General features: G+C 48.4%; 3 protein-coding genes across 3 annotated transcripts; 2 read left to right on the top strand and 1 right to left on the bottom strand.

The window, feature by feature from the left end:
* Window positions 1-992: 992 nt before the first annotated feature.
* Window positions 993-6455, bottom strand: LOC120909397 (zinc finger protein 501-like). Its single transcript, XM_040321167.1, has 2 exons — window positions 6420-6455; window positions 993-4959 (listed from the first exon to the last, which is right to left on the bottom strand). The coding sequence occupies exons 1-2, from the start codon at window positions 6451-6453 to the stop codon at window positions 3890-3892; spliced, it is 1104 nt and encodes a 367-aa protein (XP_040177101.1). The 5' UTR covers window positions 6454-6455; the 3' UTR covers window positions 993-3889.
* Window positions 6456-11035: 4580 nt separating this feature from the next.
* LOC120909402 (gastrula zinc finger protein XlCGF66.1-like) lies at window positions 11036-15296 on the top strand. The gene is made up of 4 exons (XM_040321171.1): window positions 11036-11130; window positions 14201-14321; window positions 14752-14943; window positions 15030-15296. The coding sequence occupies exons 1-4, from the start codon at window positions 11102-11104 to the stop codon at window positions 15171-15173; spliced, it is 486 nt and encodes a 161-aa protein (XP_040177105.1). The 5' UTR covers window positions 11036-11101; the 3' UTR covers window positions 15174-15296.
* A 31-nt stretch (window positions 15297-15327) lies between these two features.
* LOC120910486 (zinc finger protein 629-like) lies at window positions 15328-20516 on the top strand. The gene is made up of 4 exons (XM_040322243.1): window positions 15328-15358; window positions 15475-15569; window positions 17970-18072; window positions 18812-20516. Exons 1-4 carry the CDS (start codon window positions 15328-15330, stop codon window positions 19930-19932), a joined length of 1350 nt encoding a protein of 449 aa, XP_040178177.1. The 3' UTR covers window positions 19933-20516.
* The last annotated feature ends 1089 nt before the right edge of the window (window positions 20517-21605 follow it).

Consider the following 21605-nt stretch of genomic DNA (forward strand, 5'->3'; position numbering starts at 1 on the left):
GCTGGAACCATCTCAGCGCATCAGTTCGCGCATGCGCTGGAACTTCCATGATACCTGGAACCAGCATGACCGAGCACCGGCAGCACTCATACAGCCCCAGACCATGACACTCCCACCACCATGCTTGACTGTAGGCAAGACACACTTGTCTTTGTCCTCCTCACCTGGTTGCCGCTACACACGCCTGACACCATCTGACACCAAATAAGTTTATCTTGGTCTCATCAGACCACAGGACACGGTTCCAGTAATCCAGGTCCTTAGTCTGCTTGTCTTCAGCAAACTGTTTGCAGGCTTTCTTGTACATAATTTTTAGAAGAGGCTTCCTTCTGGGATGACAGCCATGCAGACCAATTTGATGCAGTGTGCGGCGTATGGTCTGAGCACTGACAGGCTGACCCCACCCCTTCACCCTCTGTAGCAATGCTGGCAGCTCTCATACGTCTATTTCCCAAAGACAACCTCTGGATATGACGCTGAGCACGTGCACTCAACTTCTTTTGTCGACCATGGTGAGGCCCAGTCTGTGTGGAACCCGTCCTGTTATACCGCTGTATGGTCTTGGCCACCGTGCTGCAGATCAGTTTCAGGGTCTTGGTATTCTTCTTATAGCCTAGGCCATCTTTATGTAGAGCAAAAATTCTTTTTTTCAGATTCTCAGAGAGTTCTTTGCCATGAGGTGCAATGTTGAACTCCCAGTGACCAGAATGAGAGAGTGAGAGCGATAACACCAAATTTAACACACCTGCTCCCCATTCACACCTGAGACCTTGTAGCACTAACGAGTCACATGACACCGGGGAGGGAAAATGGCTAATTGGGCTCAATTTGGACATTTTCACTTAGGGGTGTATTCAATTTTGTTGCAAGCGGTTTAGACATTAATGGCTGTGTGTTGAGATATTTTGAGGGGACAGCAAATTTACACCGTTATACAAGCTGTACACTCACTACACAACATTGTAGATACAAAGTGTCATTTCTTCAGTGTTGTCACATGGAAAGATAGAAGAAAATATTTACAAAAATCTGAGGGGTGTACTCACTTTTGTGAGCTACTGTATATCCCAACTCTGTCCCTGGCCAACTAGGAATTTAGGGTCCTCCTGCCCACCTTTGTGTGTTCCAGCACCTCCTCTTAACATAATATACAATAAAAAACTCCAGCAGGGAAAGTGGGAACCCCTTAATTCTGGTCACAGCAGGTGTGCAGAACTGAGAACCAGGAAGTGCAGAACTGAGAACCTGGAAGTGCAGAACTGAGAACCTGGAAGTGCAGAACTGAGAACCTGGAAGTGCAGGACTGAGAACCAGGAAGTGCAGGACTGAGAACCAGGAAGTGCAGGACTGAGAATCAGGAAGTGCAGGACTGAGAATCAGGAAGTGCAGGACTGAGAATCAGGAAGTACAGAGAGCTCACAAATAGAGACCCTGAGAGATAAAAGAAACCAAAGTGGTTTAACTCTAGAGATGAGCTTGGGTGTCCTCTGAACTCATCTCCAGCTGAACTCCAAACTTGCTCACATTTTTTACTCCAATGAGCTGCAGGCGGGGTCATCCCTGCTCCAAAGTTTCTATATGTGAACTACAGGGTGGGATTGACCTGGCCCACAGCTCAGTAGAGTAAAATATTAATGCAAGTTCGGAGTTCAGCTTGAGATGTGTTTGGAGGACACCCAAACTCATCAATATTTAAGTGACCATCATTGAGGAAACACTGAAAAATCACTTTGCACTGACCCTTAAAGTGACTGTACCTGCTCTGCTCTGTGCAATGGTTATGCACAGAGCAGCCCCGATCCTCCTGTTCTAGGGTCCTTCATCGGCACACCTGGCTCCTCCCTCCTGCCTGCACCCCTAAACAAGCCGATTGCTATGGGGGTATTCGCCCCAAACCGTGGTCTGTGTGTCCATTGACTCGACCCCCCCCAACTCACTGGTTCTGATTGACAGCAATGGCTCTTGCTGCTGCCTCTTTGCCCAGTGAGAGGAAAGAGAGAGCCATGAGAGCTGCTGCCCTCCCCACTCACTGGTTGTGATTGAATGGCTCCTGCTGCCTCTCTGGCCAGTGAGGAAAGAGAGAGCCAAGAGAGCCGCCGCCCTCCCCACTCACTGGTTGTGATTGAATGGCTCCTGCTGCCTCTCTGCCCAGTGAGGAAAGAGAGAGCCAAGAGAGTCGCCGCCCTCCCCACTCACTGGTTGTGATTGAATGGCTCCTGCTGCCTCTCTGTCCAGTGAGGAAAGAGAGAGCCAAGAGAGTCGCCGCCCTCCCCACTCACTGGTTGGGATTGAATGGCTCCTGCTGCCTCTCTGCCCAGTGAGGAAAGAGAGAGCCAAGAGAGCCGCTGCCCTCCCCACCTACTAGTTGGGATTGAATGGCTCCTGCTGCCTCTCTGCCCAGTGAGGAAAGAGAGAGCCAAGAGAGTCGCCACCCTCCCCACTCACTGGTTGAGATTGAATGGCTCCTGCTGCCTCTCTGTCCAGTGAGTAAAGAGAGAGCCAAGAGAGTCGCCGCCCTCCCCACTCACTGGTTGGGATTGAATGGCTCCTGCTGCCTCTCTGCCCAGTGAGGAAAGAGAGAGCCAAGAGAGCCGTCGCCCTCCCCACTCACTGGTTGTGATTGAATGGCTCCTGCTGCCTCTCTGCCCAGTGAGGAAAGAGAGAGCCAAGAGAGTCGCTGCCCTCCCCACTCACTGGTTGGGATTGAATGGCTCCTGCTGCCTCTCTGCCCAGTGAGGAAAGAGAGAGCCAAGAGAGCCGCCACCCTCCCCACTCACTGGTTGGGATTAAATGGCTCCTGCTGCCTCTCTGCCCAGTGAGGAAAGCGAGAGCCAAGAGAGTCGCCGCCCTCCCCACTCACTGGTTGGGATTGAATGGCTCCTGCTGCCTCTCTGCCCAGTGAGGAAAGAGAGAGCCAAGAGAGCCGCCGCCCTCCCCACTCACTGATTGGGATTAAATGGCTCCTGCTGCCTCTCTGCCCAGTGAGGAAAGAGAGAGCCAAGAGAGTCGCCGCCCTCCCCACTCATTGGTTGGGATTAAATGGCTCCTGCTGCCTCTCTGCCCAGTGAGGAAAGAGAGAGCCAAGAGAGCCGCCGCCCTCCCCACTCACTGGTTGGGATTGAATGGCTCCTGCTCCCACTCACTGGTTGGGTAGACATGTGTAAAGCGGACCTTCCTCTATGCCCTTAAAGTATCGCCAAAGGCAAAAAAAAATTGTACCTTTACAACCCCTCCTCATTGGCTGAAAGAGCAGCGGGCGCCATTGGCTCGCTCTCTACTGTCAATCACAACCTGTGAGCAAACAAGGAGAGGGGGGGGCGGGGCGGGGCCGAGCTGCGGCTGTGTGAGTGAATGGAAACACAGAGCAGTGGCTTGGGAGCGAGTCTGCTCGGGTGCCCCCCATAGCAAGCTGCCAGCTCTGGGGGAACTCGCCAGGAGCAGCCGGCGGGGGATCCAAGAAGAGGAGGATCGGGCTGCTTTGTGCAAAACCGTTACACAGAGCAGGTCAGTATAACATGTTTTTTTTATTTCGCTTTAATAAATAAATTATAATAAACTAAAAAAGGTTCAAGGTTTGCTTAAAGCTGTATGATGTAAAAAAAAAAACACGTCTGTATTGGCCACGCCAACTACTGTGGTATTCACAAACTGTGCCCTGGCTTAGTTGGTTGGGATAGACCGTTGGTTCTGTGAAGCGAGGCAAGACTAAGATTTATCAAAATATAATTCCCAACCCAAAAAGCTGCCAGTGATGGTTCCTATTCCGGAATCTCTCCGAGATTCGCCAAGCTTGGCGTTGGCATGCCATGTCGGCCATGCCTCCTGAGCTTTCCTTCTTCCTCTAATGCTGGTGCACCAAAGCTTCTTCTCCAGCTCCCCCCCCCGTCCTTCATACTAAAAAGATGGTTTCCCGCCTGTGGATCCGGCGGTGGGCGGTAAGGTGGGCACTACAGCTGAAACACTTCCCGCACTCCAGGCACGCAAAGGGCTTCTCCCCCGTGTGGACGCGGCTGTGTATGGTCAGATGCGTCTTGCGCCGAAAACTCTTGCCGCACACGGAGCAGGAAAATGGCTTTTCGCCCGTGTGGATCTTCTGGTGCCGGACGCGGTTGGAGTTGTTGGAGAAGACCTTGCCGCACTCGGTGCAGACGTACGGCTTCCTCACCGTGTGGGCGTTCTCGTGCTTGGCGCAGTCCTGCCTGGTGGCGAAACGCTTGCCGCATTCGCGGCAGGCGTAGAGCTTTATGTCGGCGTGCGTGGTCAGGTGCAACGTCAGGTAGGTGTTGTTGCTGAAGCACATGCCGCACTCGGGACAGGTGTAAATTCTCTTGCCCCTGTGGGTCATCTGGTGCAAGACCAGCATAGAATCGTCGGAAAACCATTCGCCGCACTCTGAACATATAAGAGGTGGAGCCTCCTGAGCCACGGCGGCGCTTTGCTGGCGTTCCGAGTCCGTGGAAGTGTATCTATGGCGTGCCGGTCCGTTAGCCACCGCATGAGGGGCCGCGTATTGCGGCGGATCCTCCAAATAATAACCCTCCATGCTATCAAAGTTCCCTTCATCGCATGACATTGACTCCTCCTTAATATGAATAGACGGATACTGAAGGCTATCCGTCGAGCTGTACTCCTCCATGTCCGATAGGCTTTCCGACTCCACCTTAATCTGAATATCCGCGTAATGGCTGTCATCCATGTCCAAATACAGGTCCGAGTGCCGGAGGAGTTCTTCTCGACACGGGAAGGGTTCCTGCCTAACAAAAGAAGGCATGAGCTGTGATTGGCCAGCGGGGATAGTCACTGTGTCCAAATCGGTATCGTCCTCCACCAAAATGGGTTCCCCTTTGGGAGGAGGCGGCGTATACGCTTTGTGATTTACAGGCGTTGAAATACTCGATGGAGAAGGATTGACGGGTTCCCACATGTACAAATCTTCTTTGTCTTCCAAATCGGAGCCGTCTGTGAAAGAAAGAATTCAAAATAAACTTTGGCGTACAAAAAATAATAATATGAGTTGGGCGATTTCATTCACTCAATAAACGCAGCCTGGTGATTAGGGCAAATGACCACGTCAACCACAGAGGCAGATCAAGGCTGGTGTGGTCAGTTTGCGTCCCTGCTATTGCTGCTAGAAGTTGCACGACGCCATCCTGCGTGCCTGTATCTTCTATAGCAGTTGTCTGAAAACTGTGACCCGGGGGCCGAAAGCGGGCCTTTGCTTGTCTTTATCTGGCCCTTGGGATACTATTCCTCCCATTGAAACCAATGATGGGACACTATTCCTCCCATTGACACCAATGATGGGACACTATTCCTCCCATTGACACCAATGATGGGACACTATTCCTCCCATAGACACCAATGATGGGACACTATTCCTCCCATTGACACCAATGATGGGACACTATTCCTCCCATTGACACCAATGATGGGACACTATTCCTCCCATTGACACCAATGATGAGACACTATTCCTCCCATTGACACCAATGATGAGACACTATTCCTCCCATTGACACCAATGATGGGACACTATTCCTCCCATTGACACCAATGATGAGACACTATTCCTCCCACTGATATCAATGATGGGACACTATTCCTCCCACTGACACCAATGATGGGACACTATTCCTCCCACTGACACCAATGATGGGACATTATTCCTCCAACTGATATCAATGATGGGATACTATTCCTCCCACTGATATCACTGATGGGACACTATTCCTCCCACTGACACCAATGATGGGACACTATTCCTCCCACTGACACCAATGATGGGACACTATTCCTCCCACTGACACCAATGATGGGACACTATTCCTCCCACTGACACCAATGATGGGACATTATTCCTCCAACTAATATCAATGATGGGACACTATTCCTCCCACTGACACCAATGATGGGGAGTTATTCTTCTCACTGATGACATTAATGGGGCACTGTTCCTCCCATTGACACCAATGATGGGGCACCATTTCTCCCATTGACACCAATGATTGGACACTATGCCTCCCACTGACACCAATGACGGGGCACTATTCCTCCCACTGACACCAATGTTGGGGCATAATTCCTGCTACTGACATTAACAAGGGGGCACCATTTCTCTCATTGACACCAATGATGGGGCACTATTCCTTCCACTGATACCAACGATGGGACACTATTCGTCCCACTAACACCAATGATGGGACATAATTCCTCCCAATAGTGACAGAAGCCAGAGTGATTTTTTTTATTGAACTATCCATAGGATAATGGAGCCAACATGTTTCAGGGGTTTACTCACCTTCATCAGGGATACACATCTTCATTCACATCATTTATATATATATATATATATAAACATAAAGAACATTTCTCAGAAACCATTATGAAAACATTCCAACCAAGATATATTCCTATCTTACCCGGTGATGTGAGGGGCGGCTGATTCTCCATCATGACGTCCTTGTAGAGATCCTTGTGTCCTTCTATATACTCCCACTCCTCCATGGAGAAATAGACAGTGACATCCTGACACCTTATAGGAACCTGACACACACAATGATACCGTCACCATCCAGACACATCCCTTGTCTGTTACTGGATAATGTCCCAGAATTCCCGGCACCGCTCACCTCTCCTGTCAGCAGCTCAATCATCTTCTGGGTGACTTCTAGAATCTTCTCCTCATCAATCTCTTCACATTTCGGCCTGCTGGCTGGAGAAACTCTGGATTTCCGTGGTGGTCTGGATATCCAGGGACGGCTGTAGGCCAACAAACGCTCACCGGAGTTTGTAATGACTGAACAGTCCTGTTAATTCAGAGCAATATTAATTCATTCACCTACAGAAGAAAGTCCAAGACCAAACTTACACGGAGTGAACATAATTCTGAAGAAGACATTCACATGTTGGTTCAAGCTCAACCATTTGGTGTTTTATTATTAGAGCTAATAATATTAATATTTGTCATGTGACCTCCCAGAATCCTCCTCACCTCTCCGGTCAGCTCTGTGTTTTATTATTAGAGATAAGAGTGATGTCATGTGACCTCCCAGAATCCTCCTCACCTCTCCGGTCAGCTCTGTGTTTTATTATTAGAGATAAGAGTGATGTCATGTGACCTCCCAGAATCCTCCTCACCTCTCCGGTCAGCTCTGTGTTTTATTAATAGAGATAAGAGCAGGGACGTCGGAAGCCCCAAATGGATCCCCGAAAAGCCCCGGGTCTCAGGCATGCAGCATTCTATTGTTAGCCCCAAGCTGCTAAGCAGGGGCCGATCTGATGCCGAGCGCGACCAAGTGACATAGCAGGTCCCGCCTTCTGGAGCCTGCAGTGCCTATGATGGACATCCCACTGGTCCAATGCCGGGACGTGTGACGTCTAAGGATGAGCTCCGGCGTGTTCGCATAGAACACGTGCGGAGCCCGCCAGGAAGTCGGCACCCGCGCTGCGCTAATCACAGCCAGGCAGACATTTCCCGATCTCTGCAGCCGAGCATCAGGAAATGTCTGCCTGGCTGTGATTAGCGCAGCGCGGGTGCCGACTTCCTGGCGGGCTCCGCACGTGTTCTATGCGAACACGCCGGAGCTCATCCTTAGTGACGTCCATCAAAGACACTGCAGACTCAAGAAGGCAGGAATTACAATGCGGCCGCCGCGCCACATCCCCACTCGGCTCTCCTCCTCTGGCAACTGGCTGCCTGCTGTGATGATGGGCATTGGGCGCGCCACACACCACAGCTGAGCTGAGCTGCTGCAGGACACATGAAGTCTGTCTCCTGGTTAGGTAGGTCAGTGTATGTACATCAGTGTAATGGTCAGTGTGCCAGGCAGGTGAGTTTAGTGGTCAGCACTAAGGATGAGCTCCGGCGTCTTCGCATAGAACACGTGCGTAGCCCGCCAGGAAGTCGGCACCTGCGCTGTGCTAATCACAGCCAGGCAGACATTTCCCGATGTTCGGCTGCAGAGATCGGGAAATGTCTGCCTGGCTGTGATTAGCGCAGCGCGGGTGCCGACTTCCTGGCGGGCTCCGCACGTGTTCTATGCGAACACGCCGGAGCTCATCCTTAGTCAGCACTGATTGCAACTAGCAAGTGAGCTTATCCCACCCCCCGTCGTTGTCAGCCTTGGACTTCGGGCTGAAGCCCCTGGTCTTTTTGCCACCCAGAATCCTCCTCACCTCTCCGGTCAGGTCTGTGTTGTATTAATAGAAATAAGAGTGATGTCATGTGACCTCCCAGAATCCTCCTCACCTCTCCGGTCAGCTCTGTGTTTTATTAATAGAGATAAAAGTGATGTCATGTGACCTCCCAGAATTCTCCTCACCTCTCCGGTCAGGTCTGTGTTTTATTAATAGAGATAAGAGTGATGTCATGTGACCTCCCAGAATCCTCCTCACCTCTCCGGTCAGCAGGTAGATGATCTCCAGGGTCAGGTTTAATATTCTCTCGGTCATGTGACTGCGGTTCTTCTCCATCTTCCGGTCTGTTCTTATAGAAGGTCTCGGGTGCATTAGGTGCGGTCTCTCACATCTGCTCCACCCTGCATGAAAATAAATACTACGATAGGATGGTATAAAACTGGTTCTAATATCTTACAAGCATGCTGTGGATAAATGATATGCAGCTCGTGAAAAAGAAGATTTATTACTCACAATACACCAGGAATATTCCAGTCTGTTAATGTCAATTGGGTTTCTATTGGTGTTTCTAAACTCTTAAAGGAATGACCCTCCCCTGTTGGTACACACTGCCACCTGGATGCCACCAGCAGCTCTCAAATTCTCCCTTCTCACCATAAATACTATGTACAGGGCGTCCAATATTAAAGGAGAGAAAAAAAAACACTTCCTGTCTGTACAGGCAGACTTCCGGGTTGTGCGTTCCACCTGAGTTCTTCTGTACGTTCTGGGCAGCTTCCGGGTTCAGCGTTGCGGCTGCTCTTCCGCGCGCCTGCGCTCTCCATAGATGGTCAGCTAGTGCGAGCCGATAGGGGAGAGAGAGAGGAAGAGGGCGAGAGTGGCCAAGCGGAACCACTTAGACGGGACACTGGGGAAGGATATCCAAAGCGACATCCGGCCTTTGGAACGCGCAGCTTTCATCCCAGCGGAACGCAAATAATAGTCTCTTTGCCCTGCAGAGCTAGAAAGTCAGAATGATGAATGGGGGTCTATTGTGATGTCAGTGCGCTGTGGAAACCCCTCATAATGCACAATGCTCATAGTGTACAACCTGGGAACTCAGCTTAGGGGTGGTGGGAACCCCTCATAATGCACAATGCTCATAGTGTACAACCTGGGAACTCAGCTTAGGGGTGACGGGAACCCCTCATAATGCACAATGCTCATACAACCTGGGAACTCAGGGATGGTGGGAACCCCTCATAATGCACAATGCTCATAGTGTACAACCTGGGAACTCAGCTTAGGGGCGGTGGGAACTCCTCATAATGCACAATGCTCATAGGGTACAACCTGGGAGCTCAGGGATGGTGGGAACCCCTCATAATGCACAATGCTCATAGGGTACAACCTGGGAGCTCAGGGATGGTGGGAACCCCTCATAATGGGCAAAGCAAATGAATTAAGGATGAGCTCTGGCGTATTCGCATTGAACACGTGTGGAGCCCGCCAGGAAGTCGGCACCCGCGCTGCGCTAATCACAGCCAGGCAGACATTTCCCGATCTCTGCAGCCGAGCATCGGGAAATGTCTGCCTGGCTGTGATTAGCGCAGCGCGGGTGCCGACTTCCTGGCGGGCTCCGCACGTGTTCAATGCGAACACGCCGGAGCTCATCCTTAAAATGTATAGACATAGCAACTTAGCACAGGGATGGTGGGAGCCCCTCATAACGGGCACAGCAGGTGTACAGAACCGGGAACTCAGCACAGGGATGGTGGGAGCCCCTCATAACGGGCACAGCAGGTGTACAGAACCGGGAACTCAGCACAGGGATGGTGGGAACCCCTCATAATGGGCACAGCAGGTGTACAAAACCAGGACCTAAGCACAGGGATGGTGGGAACCCCTCATAATAGGCGCAGCCGGCGTACAGACCCGGAACTCAGCACAGAGATGGTGAGAACCCCTCATAACGGGCACAGCAGGTGTGCAGAACCAGGCACTCAGCACAGGGATAGTGGGAACCCCTCATAATGGGCGCAGCAGGTGTACAGTCCTGGGAACTCAGTGCAGGGATGGCGGGAACCCCTCATAACGGGCACAGCAGGTGTACAGACCCGGGAACTCAGCACAGGGATGGTGGGAATCCCTCAAAATGGGCACAGCAGGCGTACAGATCCAGGAACTCAGCACAGGGATGGTGGGAACCCCTCATAATGGGCGCAGCAAGTGTACAGTCCTGGGAACTCTGCTTAGGGATGGTGGGAACCCCTTAAATGGGCACAGCAGGTGTACAGAACCAGGAACTCAGCACAGGGATGGTGGGAACCCCTCATAATGGGCGCAGCAGGTGTACAGAACCAGGAACTCAGCACAGGGATGGTGGGAACCCCTCATAATGGGCGCAGCAGGTGTACAGTCCTGGGAACTTAGCGCAGGGATGGTGGGAACTCCTCATAATGGGCGCATCAGGTGTACAGTCCTGGGAACTCAGCACAGGGGTGGTGGGAACCCCTAAATGGGCACAGCGGGTGTACAGAACCAGGAACTCAGCACAGGGATAGTGGGAACCCCTCATAATGGGCGCATCAGGTGTACAGACTTGGGAACTCAGTGCAGGGATGGTGGAAACCCCTCATAACGGACACATAAGGTGTACAGACTCGGAACTCAGCACAGGGATGGTGGGAACGCCTCATAATGGGCACAGCACAGGCGAATATGTACCAATTAAATGAAAACAAAAATCATCATTAACGGTCATTATTATGACTAATAAATATATTCATGTGAAATCAATCATATATATATATATATATATATATATATATACAATGATTGACTGTTATATGTATTTGCAACGTAAAAAGAAAGAGAAGAAAAAAACTCAGCAGCTGCCATTTTGTTGTAGCCAGTTTAGGAGACAGGAAGTGATGTACCTCCTAGACAGGAAGTTCTAGGCCAGAGGTCAAGGAACAGGAAGTGGATGGAAACCATTGCTCTAACTGGCAGCAGGTAATGACTAAAAAAAAAAAAAATTCTATTTATTATTATTATGTGTTTACTCAGAGCTCAGCGTCTTCCTGCAGGCTCCCCCTTCCGTCATCCTGCTTCCTCTTCCACCCCCGCTGCGTGGACCTCTGTCCCCAGATGGACTGTTTACCCCGACACCAGTCTTTTCTGTTGCTCCTCTGTGCTTTTTAACCCTGGCTGCGCTGAACCGACCGAGGCGTCGCTGCCCCTCCTCCACCATAGCAAAGAAACTCCATACAAACCACGGCGCTGCGACGCAATGCTCCCCGACTGAACGCCACACAGGCGTTTATTTTTGCACGACTTTATATGAAGTACACTGAGCCCTTTTACCAAAGGAGGAAGATTGCCCGTTGGTTGGGGGGATTGGGGTCGGCTCTCGTTTTCCCCGCATGGCGCAGAATCTGTTTACCTTCGGTTCACATCTGATGCGTTTTTCCAGCACGTTTTGCCTTTTTAAACTCGCGTTTTTGCATGCAGTTTTCACACGTTTCGTGTTTTTTTTTTTTTTTTTTCTTTAACCGCTTGCCTACAAGGCACTTTCACCCCCTTCCTGCCCAGGCCATTTTTCAGCTTTCAGCGCAGTCGCACTTTGAATGACAATTGCGCGCTCATGCTACACTGTAACCATGTGACATTTTTATCATTTTCTTCACACAGATAGAGCTTTCTTTTGTTGGTATTTAATCACTGCTGGGGTTTTTTATTAAAAATAGACTGAAAAGTTTTTCTTCACTTCTGTCAGTAAATTTTGCAATTAAGTAATTTTTCTCCTTCACTAATGGGCGCCGATGAGGTGGCACTGATGCAGAGGCACTAATATGCCACACTTATGGGCACTAATATGCCGCACTTATGGGCACTGATTGCTGGCACTGCTGATGCTTTATTGCAATCAGGACACTGATGATCAGTGCCCTGATTACATGTCTCGATGACCCCTGTGTGCCACTGATGGGCGGCACTAGTGGGAACTAATAGGAAGCACTGATGGTCATTGATGGGCAGCAGTGATGCGCATTGATGGGCAGCAATGATAGGCGGCACTGATAGCCAGCACAGACTGGCATCGTGAATGGGCACTGATTGGTGGCACTGGTGGCACTTTATTGTAATTAGGGCACTGATGATCAGTGCCCTGATTTCATTTCTTGATGTTCCCTGTGTGGCACTGATGGGCGGCACTAGTGGGCACTAATAGGAAGCACTGATGGTCATTGATGGGCAGCAGTGATGAGCATTGATGAACAGCAATGATAGGCGGCACTGATAGCACAGACTGGCATCGTAAATGGGCACTGATTGGTGGCACTGATTGGTGGCACTGGTGGCACTTTATTGTAATTAGGGCACTGATGATCAGTGCCCTGATTTTATTTCTTGATGTTCCCTGTGTGGCACTGATGGGCGGCACTAGTGGGCACTAATAGGAAGCACTGATGGTCATTGATGGGCAGCAGTGATGAGCATTGATGAACAGCAATGATAGGCGGCACTGATAGCACAGACTGGCATCGTAAATGGGCACTGATTGGTGGCACTGGTGGCACTTTATTGTAATTAGGGCACTGATGATCAGTGCCCTGATTACATGTCTTGATGTTCCCTGTGTGGCACTGATGGGAGGCACTAATAGGAAGCACTGATGGGCGGCATTGATGGGCAGCAGGGATGCGCATTGATGGACAGCAATGATAGGCAGCACTGATAGCCAGAACTCACTGGCATCACTGGTGGGCACTGATTGCTGGCACTTGTGGCGCTTTATTGTAATCAGGGCACTGATGATCAGTGCCCTGATTACATGTCTCGATGTCCCCTGTGTGGCACTACTGATGGTCATTGATGGGCAGCAATGATGCACATTGGACAGCAATGATAGGTAGTACTGATAGCCAGCACTGACTGGCATCTCCAATGGGCACTGATTGGTGGGAACTCATTGCTGGCACTGGTGGCGCTTTATTGTAATCGGGGCTCTGAGGATCAGTGCCCTTATTACATTTCTCGATGTCCCTTGCGAGGAGATGCCGCTAATCGTCTGTCGCTGTCAGTGTGAGGCGATAAGAGGCGATTACCGGCATTTCTGTGTTCACCTGTAACCAGCTGTGATTGGACACAGCCGATCACATGGCTAAAGAGCCGCGGCTGTTTACAGAGATCGGGGTCGCGCCGTGTCCGGGTGCGCCATCATATGATGTCCACCCAGAACTAGAGCCGCACCATCCCTCCGTAATTTGACGGTCGGCGGGTGGCAATCGGTTAACAAACTGTGAATAGCTGGTTGTTAAGGAGCGGGCCCGGGAAGCCGGCCGCTGTGTCCTTAACAACTGTTGAGTCATCAGCTGTCAGCGGAGTTCCCCTTTGACAGCTGAATGTAAAAAAAAAAAGAATGGCCAACAATAAAAAAATTCTGTAAAAAAAACAGCGTGGGGGGTCCCCCCAATCCAGAGCCCCCTGCCCCAAAGCACCCCCAATGTTGAGGGCATGTTGCCTGGTATAGTTCAGCGGGGGGAGGGGGGGCGCTCGCCTTTACCCTTTAGCTTCCTTAGCAAGGCAGGGGTCGTATTGGAGGTGTGTTTGGGGTCGTTATCATGTTGGAATACTGCCCTGCGGCCCAGTCTCTGAAGGGAGGGGATCATGCTCTGCTTCAGGATGTCACAGTACATGTTGGCATTCATGGTCCCCTCAATGATCTGTAGCTCCCCAGTGCTGGCAGCACCCCTGCAGCCCCAGACCATGACACTCCCACCACCATGCCTGACTGTAGGCAAGACACACTTGTCTTTGTTCTCCTACCTGGTTGCCGCCACACACTTGACACCATCTGACACCAAATACGTTTATCCGAAACCCCTTGGCGTGTGTCCTGAAAGTCTCCTCCTGTTTGCAAATGTGGGATAGCAGTGACGCCCATAGAGATCTGTGGATCTAGAGCACTGACCTTTATGGGTATGGGGGACGCACTTTGGTCATTCCTGGGCTGCTACCATCATTAGGTGGAGTACACCCAGAAATCCAACAGTTAACTTAATCTCTATACGATCTACAGGAGAATGTCTGCTGTACACGATACAACCACATACGTATCGATGGAGAAGGACGAGAAGAGTCAGATGACAGAGAGGATATTAAACCTGACTCTGGAGATCATCTACCTGCTGACCGGAGAGGTGAGGAGGATTCTGGGAGGTCACATGACATCACACTTTTCTCTATTAAAAAAAAAACAGAGCTGACCGGAGAGGTGAGGAGGATTCTGGGAGGTCACATGACATCACTCTTATCTCTATTAATAAAACTTAGAGCTGACCGGAGAGGTGAGGAGGATTCTGGGAGGTCACATGACATCACTCTTATCTCTATTAATAAAACACAGACCTGACCGGAGAGGTGAGGAGGATTCTGGGAGGTCACATGACATCACACTTATCTCTATTAATAAAACACAGAGCTGACCGGAGAGGTGAGGAGGATTCTGGGAGGTCACATGACATCACTCTTATCTCTATAAATAAAACTTAGAGCTGAACGGAGAGGTGAGGAGGATTCTGGGAGGTCACATGACATCACTCCTTATATTCTGCTCTTCCCCTTATATAGAAATATGCTGCAGTGAAGATAACGTGTATTGAAGGTCTTTTACAAGGAATATATCCAGCGATGTCGGAACGATGGTGTCGAAGCCAGAAATCCATTGCAGTGCCTCCACCTCACTCCCCAACTCTTGAGAGAAAAAACATTCAGAAGGTTCAAGAAATCAGCAACAAACTTATGGAGCTTCTAACAGGAGAGGTGAGCGGTGCCGGGAATTCTGGGACATTATCCAGTAACAGACAAGGGGTGTGTCTGGATGGTGACTGTATCATTGTGTGTGTTAGGTTCCTACAAGGTGTCAGGATGTCACAGAGAGTATCTCCATCTCCAAGGACAACAAATATTTAGAAGGACACAAGGATCTCTACAAGGACGTCATGATAGAGGACCGGCCGCCCCTCACATCACCGGGTAAGAGGAGATTTTAATTTTGTGTTGAAGATCCACCTAGATACACACATCCCCTGAGATAAGAACATAGTATGTCAGGTTCCTATAAGGTGTCAGGATGTCACTGTCTATTTCTCCATGGAGGAGTGGGAGTATTTAGAAGGACACAAGGATCTCTACAAGGACGTCATGATGGAGAATCAGCCACCCCTAACGTCACCGGGTAAGAGGAGACTTTATTGTAAAGGAGAGAGCAGTACGAAGGGCTACCTAGATCCCCCATCATCTGATAAACACATAGAAACAATGTATTCAGTCAGTGTGTGTTTCCTACAGAAGGATCCAGTAATGGGAACCCACCAGAGAGATGCCCCCGTCCTCTGTATTCCCAGGATTCCACACAGGAAGATCAGGAGATCCTTCACCATGATCAGGTATGTGGAACTAAGGACCTCACCAAAGGGTTTGTAGTTACATTGTTTTGGTATGGTTTGTAGAGACGTTGTTTGGTATGGTTTGGTTAGTATGATTTGTAGAGACTTATGTTTGGTATGGTTTGTGGAGACGTTTGTTTGGTATGGTTTGGTATGGTTTGTGGAGACGTTTGTTTGGTATGGTTTGTAGCGACATTGTTTGGTATGGTTTATGGAGATGATTGTTTGGTCAATATGGTTTGTAGAGACGTTTGGTTGGTATGGTTTGTAGAGACGTTTGTTTGGTATGGTTTGTAGAGACGTTTGGTTGGTATTGTTTGTAGAGACGTTTGGTTGGTATTGTTTGTAGAGACGTTTGGTTGGTATTGTTTGTAGAGACGTTTGGTTGGTATTGTTTGTAGAGACGTTTGGTTGGTATTGTTTGTAGAGACGTTTGGTTGGTATTGTTTGTAGAGACGTTTGGTTGGTATGGTTTGTAGAGACGTTTGTTGGGTATGGTTTGTAGAGACGTTTGTTTGGTATGGTTTGTGGAGACGTTTGTTTGGTATGGTTTGTAGAGACATTTGTTTGGTATGGTTTGTGGAGACGTTTGTTTGGTATGGTCTGTAGAAACGTTTGTTTGGTATGGTTTGTGGAGACGTTTGGTATGGTTTGTGGAGACGTTTGGTATGGTTTGTGGAGACGTTTGGTATGGTTTGTGGAGACGTTTGTTGGGTATGGTTTGTGGAGACGTTTGTTTGGTATGGTTTGTGGAGACGTTTGTTTGGTATTGTTTGTAGAGACGTTTGTTTGGTATGGTTTGTAGAGACGTTTGGTTGGTATAGTTTGTAGAGAATTTTGTTTGGTATGGTCTGTAGAGACGTTTGTTTGGTATGGTCTGTAGAGACGTTTGTTTGGTATGGTTTGTGGAGACGTTTGGTATGGTTTGTAGAGACGTTTGGTTGGTATGGTTTGTAGAGACGTTTGTTTGGTATGGTCTGTAGAAACGTTTGTTTGGTATTGTTTGTAGAGACGTTTGTTTGGTATTGTTTGTAGAGATGTTTGTTTGGTATTGTTTGTAGAGACGTTTGTTTGGTATGGTTTGTAGAGACGTTTGGTTGGTATAGTTTGTAGAGAGGTTTGTTGGGTATGGTTTGTAGAGACCTTTGGTTGGTTTGGTTGGTATGGTTTGTAGAGACGTTTGTTAGGTATGGTTTGTGGAGACGTTTGGTATGGCTCGTAGAGACGTTTATTTGGTATGGTCTGTAGAGACGTTTGTTTGGTATGGTCTGTAGAGACGTTTGTTTGGTATGGTTTGTGGAGACGTTTGGTATGGTTTGTAGAAACGTTTGTTTGGTATGGTTTGTGGAGACGTTTGTTTGGTATTGTTTGTAGGGTATTTTGTGGAGACATTTGGTATGGCTCGTAGAGACGTTTATTTGGTATGGTCTGTAGAGACGTTTGTTTGGTATGGTTTGTGGAGACGTTTGGTATGGTTTGTAGAGACGTTTGTTTGGTATGGTTTGTGGAGACGTTTGTTGGGTATTGTTTGTAGGGTATTTTGTGGAGACATTTGGTATGGCTCGTAGAGACGTTTATTTGGTATGGTCTGTAGAGACGTTTGTTTGGTATGGTCTGTAGAGACGTTTGTTTGGCATGGTTTGTGGAGACGTTTGTTTGGTATGATTTGTAAATATGTTTGATTGGTATGGTTTGTAGAGACATTTGTTTGGTATGGTTTGTAGAGACGTTTGTAGGGTTTGGTTTATAGAGACGTTTGTAGGGTATGGTTTGTAGAGACGTTTGTAGGGTATGGTTTGTAGAGAGTGAGACGTTTGTAGGGTATGGTTTGTAGAGACGTTTGTAGGGTATGGTTTGTAGAGACGTTTGTAGGGTATGGTTTGTAGAGACGTTTGTAGGGTATGGTTTGTAGAGACGTTTGTAGGGTATGGTTTGTAGAGACGTTTGTAGGGTATGGTTTGTAGAGACGTTTGTAGGGTATGGTTTGTAGAGACGTTTGTAGGGTATGGTTTGTAAAGACGTTTGTAGGGTATGGTTTGTAGAGACGTTTGTTAGGTATGGTTTGTAGAGACATTTGTAGGGTATGGTTTGTAGAGACGTTTGTTTGGCATGGTTTGTAGAGACGTTTGTTTGGCATGGTTTGTAAAGATGTTTGGTTGGTATGGTTTGTAGAGACGTTTGTAGGGTATGGTTTGTAGAGACGTTTGTAGGGTATGGTTTGTAAAGATGTTTGGTTGGTATGGTTTGTAGAGACGTTTGTTGGGTATGGTTTGTAGAGATGTTTGTTTGGCATGGTTTGTAAAGATATTTGGTTGGTATGGTTTGTAGAGACGTTGGGTACATCTTTTTCTTCTGTTTATTCTGTCTCAATTACCAAATTATTCTCTGGATTCTGTTTAGGGCATAGAACAGTTCAAAGTTGAAATTAAAGAGGAAGATGAAGAGACGTATGTGATGGATGGTCAGCCATACAAGGAGGAAAATCACATGGAGATTGACACGGGTGAGTAATAAAAACTGAATACAGAGAACATTCTCTTAGTTGTTCTTTTCCTTCCTGTTTTTGCGTTCCTATGAGCCATCATGTGTTTGCAGAACATTCCATTCCACCAGTCTGGCCTACACAGAGCCCTGGCCTCAACCCCTACTGAACACCTTTGGGATGAAATGGGACACTGGTTGTGAGCCAAGTCTTCTCAACTTCAGTAACTGACCTCATAAATGTTCTTTTGGGCACAAATTCCCAAAACACACACCCCAAAGTCTTTGGGGGAAACCTTCCCAGAAGAGTGTGGGCTGTCAAATGGGGGTAACTCCAAATTAACCACTTGCCACATGCCCACAGTGCATTTACTGCTGCCGGGTGGCAGCTGCAGGCTAAGCAACGTACTGGTCTGTCGCCTAGTACATGCGCACCCGCAGCGGCGCGATCCTGTAAGTAAACCTGCCATGACTGGAAGCCATTCATGACAGCTTGCTTACTATTGCTGATGCTGTGATTGGCCCACACCCATCACATGGTACCTGGGCCAGTCACAGCACCCTGCACCATGTGATTAGCTGTAGCCAATCACAGCATCACAATAGTAAGCAAGCTGTTACGAATTGCTTATAACAGTGATCATTGTTATACACAATGACAATAAAATCCCTGATCACATTATTCAGGAGCATTTTTATGTTTTTAGTGTAGTCCTGAACCCGAATATTAAACATCTTTGTGTTTTTTTTTTGCCCATCAGAGGAAGGCAACAGCAAAAGATCATCAATTGGATGTCCTGTTTTACCTCCAGCCTGGGACACAGATGAGGAGAACTCACGAGATTCCCTTAAAGCTTTTCACAAAGTGGACAGATCGCCCAACCCCCCTAATCCTGAAGAATTTTCCCCCAATTATTCTCATTCTCCTTCCCCAAATGTGAATCACGGACTTAACAGTGTCGCCGGATCACCGGCTCCCTCTCACTCAGAGGAATTTTATACCAATAGATCACACATCATTACCTCAAATATCTATCCAGGACTTGATGGTGCAGACAGATCCAAAGATCCTTCCAATCCTGAGGGATCTTTGCTGGGTAAATATGATACGGTCTCAAATATCACACCAGGTCTTCGCCCTCCATATAGACCATCAGATCCCTCCAAACCTGAGGAAACTTCTTCTGACAAATCGCAGACCTCCTCCCCAAATATCATTCCTAGTCTTCTCATTGGATATAGACCCCCGGTACCGTCAAATCCAGAGGAATCTTCTTTCAATTCGATGGCGCAACGGGCAGGGACGCACGAGGACGCGTTATATCCATGCTTTTCCAGCTTGGTGAAGATGGTCGAACACCAGAGAGCACACGTTGGCGACCAGCTTGGCCAGGAACCCGCTTTTGGCGACCATCAGCAGCAGCATCTGGGCAAGAAGGTGTTCCCGTGCGTAGAGTGCGAGAAGTTCTTCGCCCACAGCGCCGACCTTGATAAACACCAGCGCCGTCACTCCAGAGAAAAGCCGTTCTCGTGTGATGAATGCGGCAAGGCCTACACCCAGAAGTCCCACCTCGTCAACCACCAGCGGCTTCACACCGGCGAGAACATACTGCCCTGTACGGAGTGCGGCAGGTGCTTTACGCTAAAGTCGCAGTTCATAAAACACATGAGGACTCACACAGGGGAAAAGCCATACTGCTGCTCGGAGTGCGGGAGGTGCTTTGCCCAGAAATCGACACTGGACAACCACCAGACAATCCACACCGGTCAGAAGCCATTCTCTTGCTTGCAGTGCGGCAAACACTTTGCACGGAAGTCCACTCTCCAGAAGCACCTGGAGCTTCATGCCAGTGGGGTTATTGCTGTGAAGCCCTGCCCCTGAGGAGAACGTTTCTCAAAATGGATTGTATTGTCTTCTACGTCTGAAAGACCACATACGCCCCTGAGGAGAACGTTTCTCAAAATGGATTGTATTGTCTTCTACGTCTGAAAGACCATATACGCCCCTGAGGTGAACGTTAATCAGAATGCATTATATTGTCTTCTACGTCTGAAAGACCACATACGCCCCTGAGGAGAACGTTTCTCAAAATGGATTGTATTGTCTTCTACGTCTGAAAGACCACATACGCCCCTGAGGTGAAGGTTTCTCAGAATGGATTATATTGTCTTCTACATCTGATAGACCACAACGCCCGGAGGAGAACGTTTCTCAGAATAGATTGTATTGTCTTCAACATCTGATAGACCACATGTGCCCCTGAGGAGAACGTTTCTCAAAACAGATTGTATTATCTTCTACGTCTGAAAGACCACATGCCCCTGAGGAGAACATTTTTCAGAATGGATTGATTTGTCTTCTACATCTGATAGACCACATGTGCCCCTGAGGAGAACGTTTCTCAAACGGATTGTATTGTCTTCTACATCTGAAAGACCACATGCCCCTGAGGAGAACGTTGCTCAGAATGGATTGTATTATCTTCTACATCTGAAAGACCACATGCCCCTGAGGAGGACGTTACTCAGAATGGATAGTATTATCTTCTACGTCTGAAAGACCACATACGCCCCTGAGGAGAACGTTAATCAGAATGGATTATATTGTCTTCTACATCTGATAGACTACACACGCCCCTGAGGAGAACCTTTTTTCAGCATGGATTGTATTATCTTCTACTTCTGAAAGACCACACACATCCCTGAGAACTTTTCTCAGAACGGATTGTATTGTCTTTTACATCTGTAAGACCAACCGTTATAGAAGAACCGTCCCCGTGTTCTGCTGCTATGCACGATCTGGGTCTGGCCCCGCTCCAGAGAACACATGTGGGCCTAAAATGGTACCATCAGTCGACGCGTTCCGGAGTACTCTGGGATGCTGAGTCAGCAGGTGCAAGGAACAAGACTCTGACTGTTTTATTCTTATTGAATACCCGAAGACTTCTAAAAATGTCCACCGGGCTGTTAAAAATTATGCAAAAATGTGCACCAAACCACTTGACTAGTGTTTTTTAAGACTGTTATGGATGGTTTTATTTTCTTGTTTTGTTTCTTTCTCTTTCAGTGGATTTCTTATTCTGGAGGACTTATTTATTGAGTGTTGTTGGCAAAAACCAAATAAAATTGTTTTTATAAAAAAAAAAAAAAACTGTGTTAAATCTGTCAGTTTGACACCCATCCAGAAGCACCCTCGTCCCCCTGCTCTTGTGTTTTTAGCGATGTTGGGGACCTCTGTTGGGTATCTTAGGGGTGCTTCTGATTCCAGTGATGGTTTACCAGTGACAAGATCGGAGGAAAGCTTCCATTCTCCTGTGTCTTAGATAAAGGCAAACCTTCTCCTTGCAATCATGAACAAAGGTCCAGACCGTACGTTGTATTTTTTTGTTACCATTTTTACATGGCCATTCATACTTTGTTACTCACGCCGGACACAACTCCTGGCTGACACATTTCACCCTCAATCAGAGATCCCTATTAGGTCCCGATGGGCAGGTTGAAATACGTCAGTGGAGTCACATCCAACAGGAGTTACAAGAATGGCCATTTAATGGT

The sequence above is a fragment of the Rana temporaria genome, chromosome 8 (genome assembly GCF_905171775.1).
Source record: "Rana temporaria chromosome 8, aRanTem1.1, whole genome shotgun sequence".
Taxonomy (NCBI): Eukaryota; Metazoa; Chordata; class Amphibia; order Anura; family Ranidae; genus Rana; species Rana temporaria.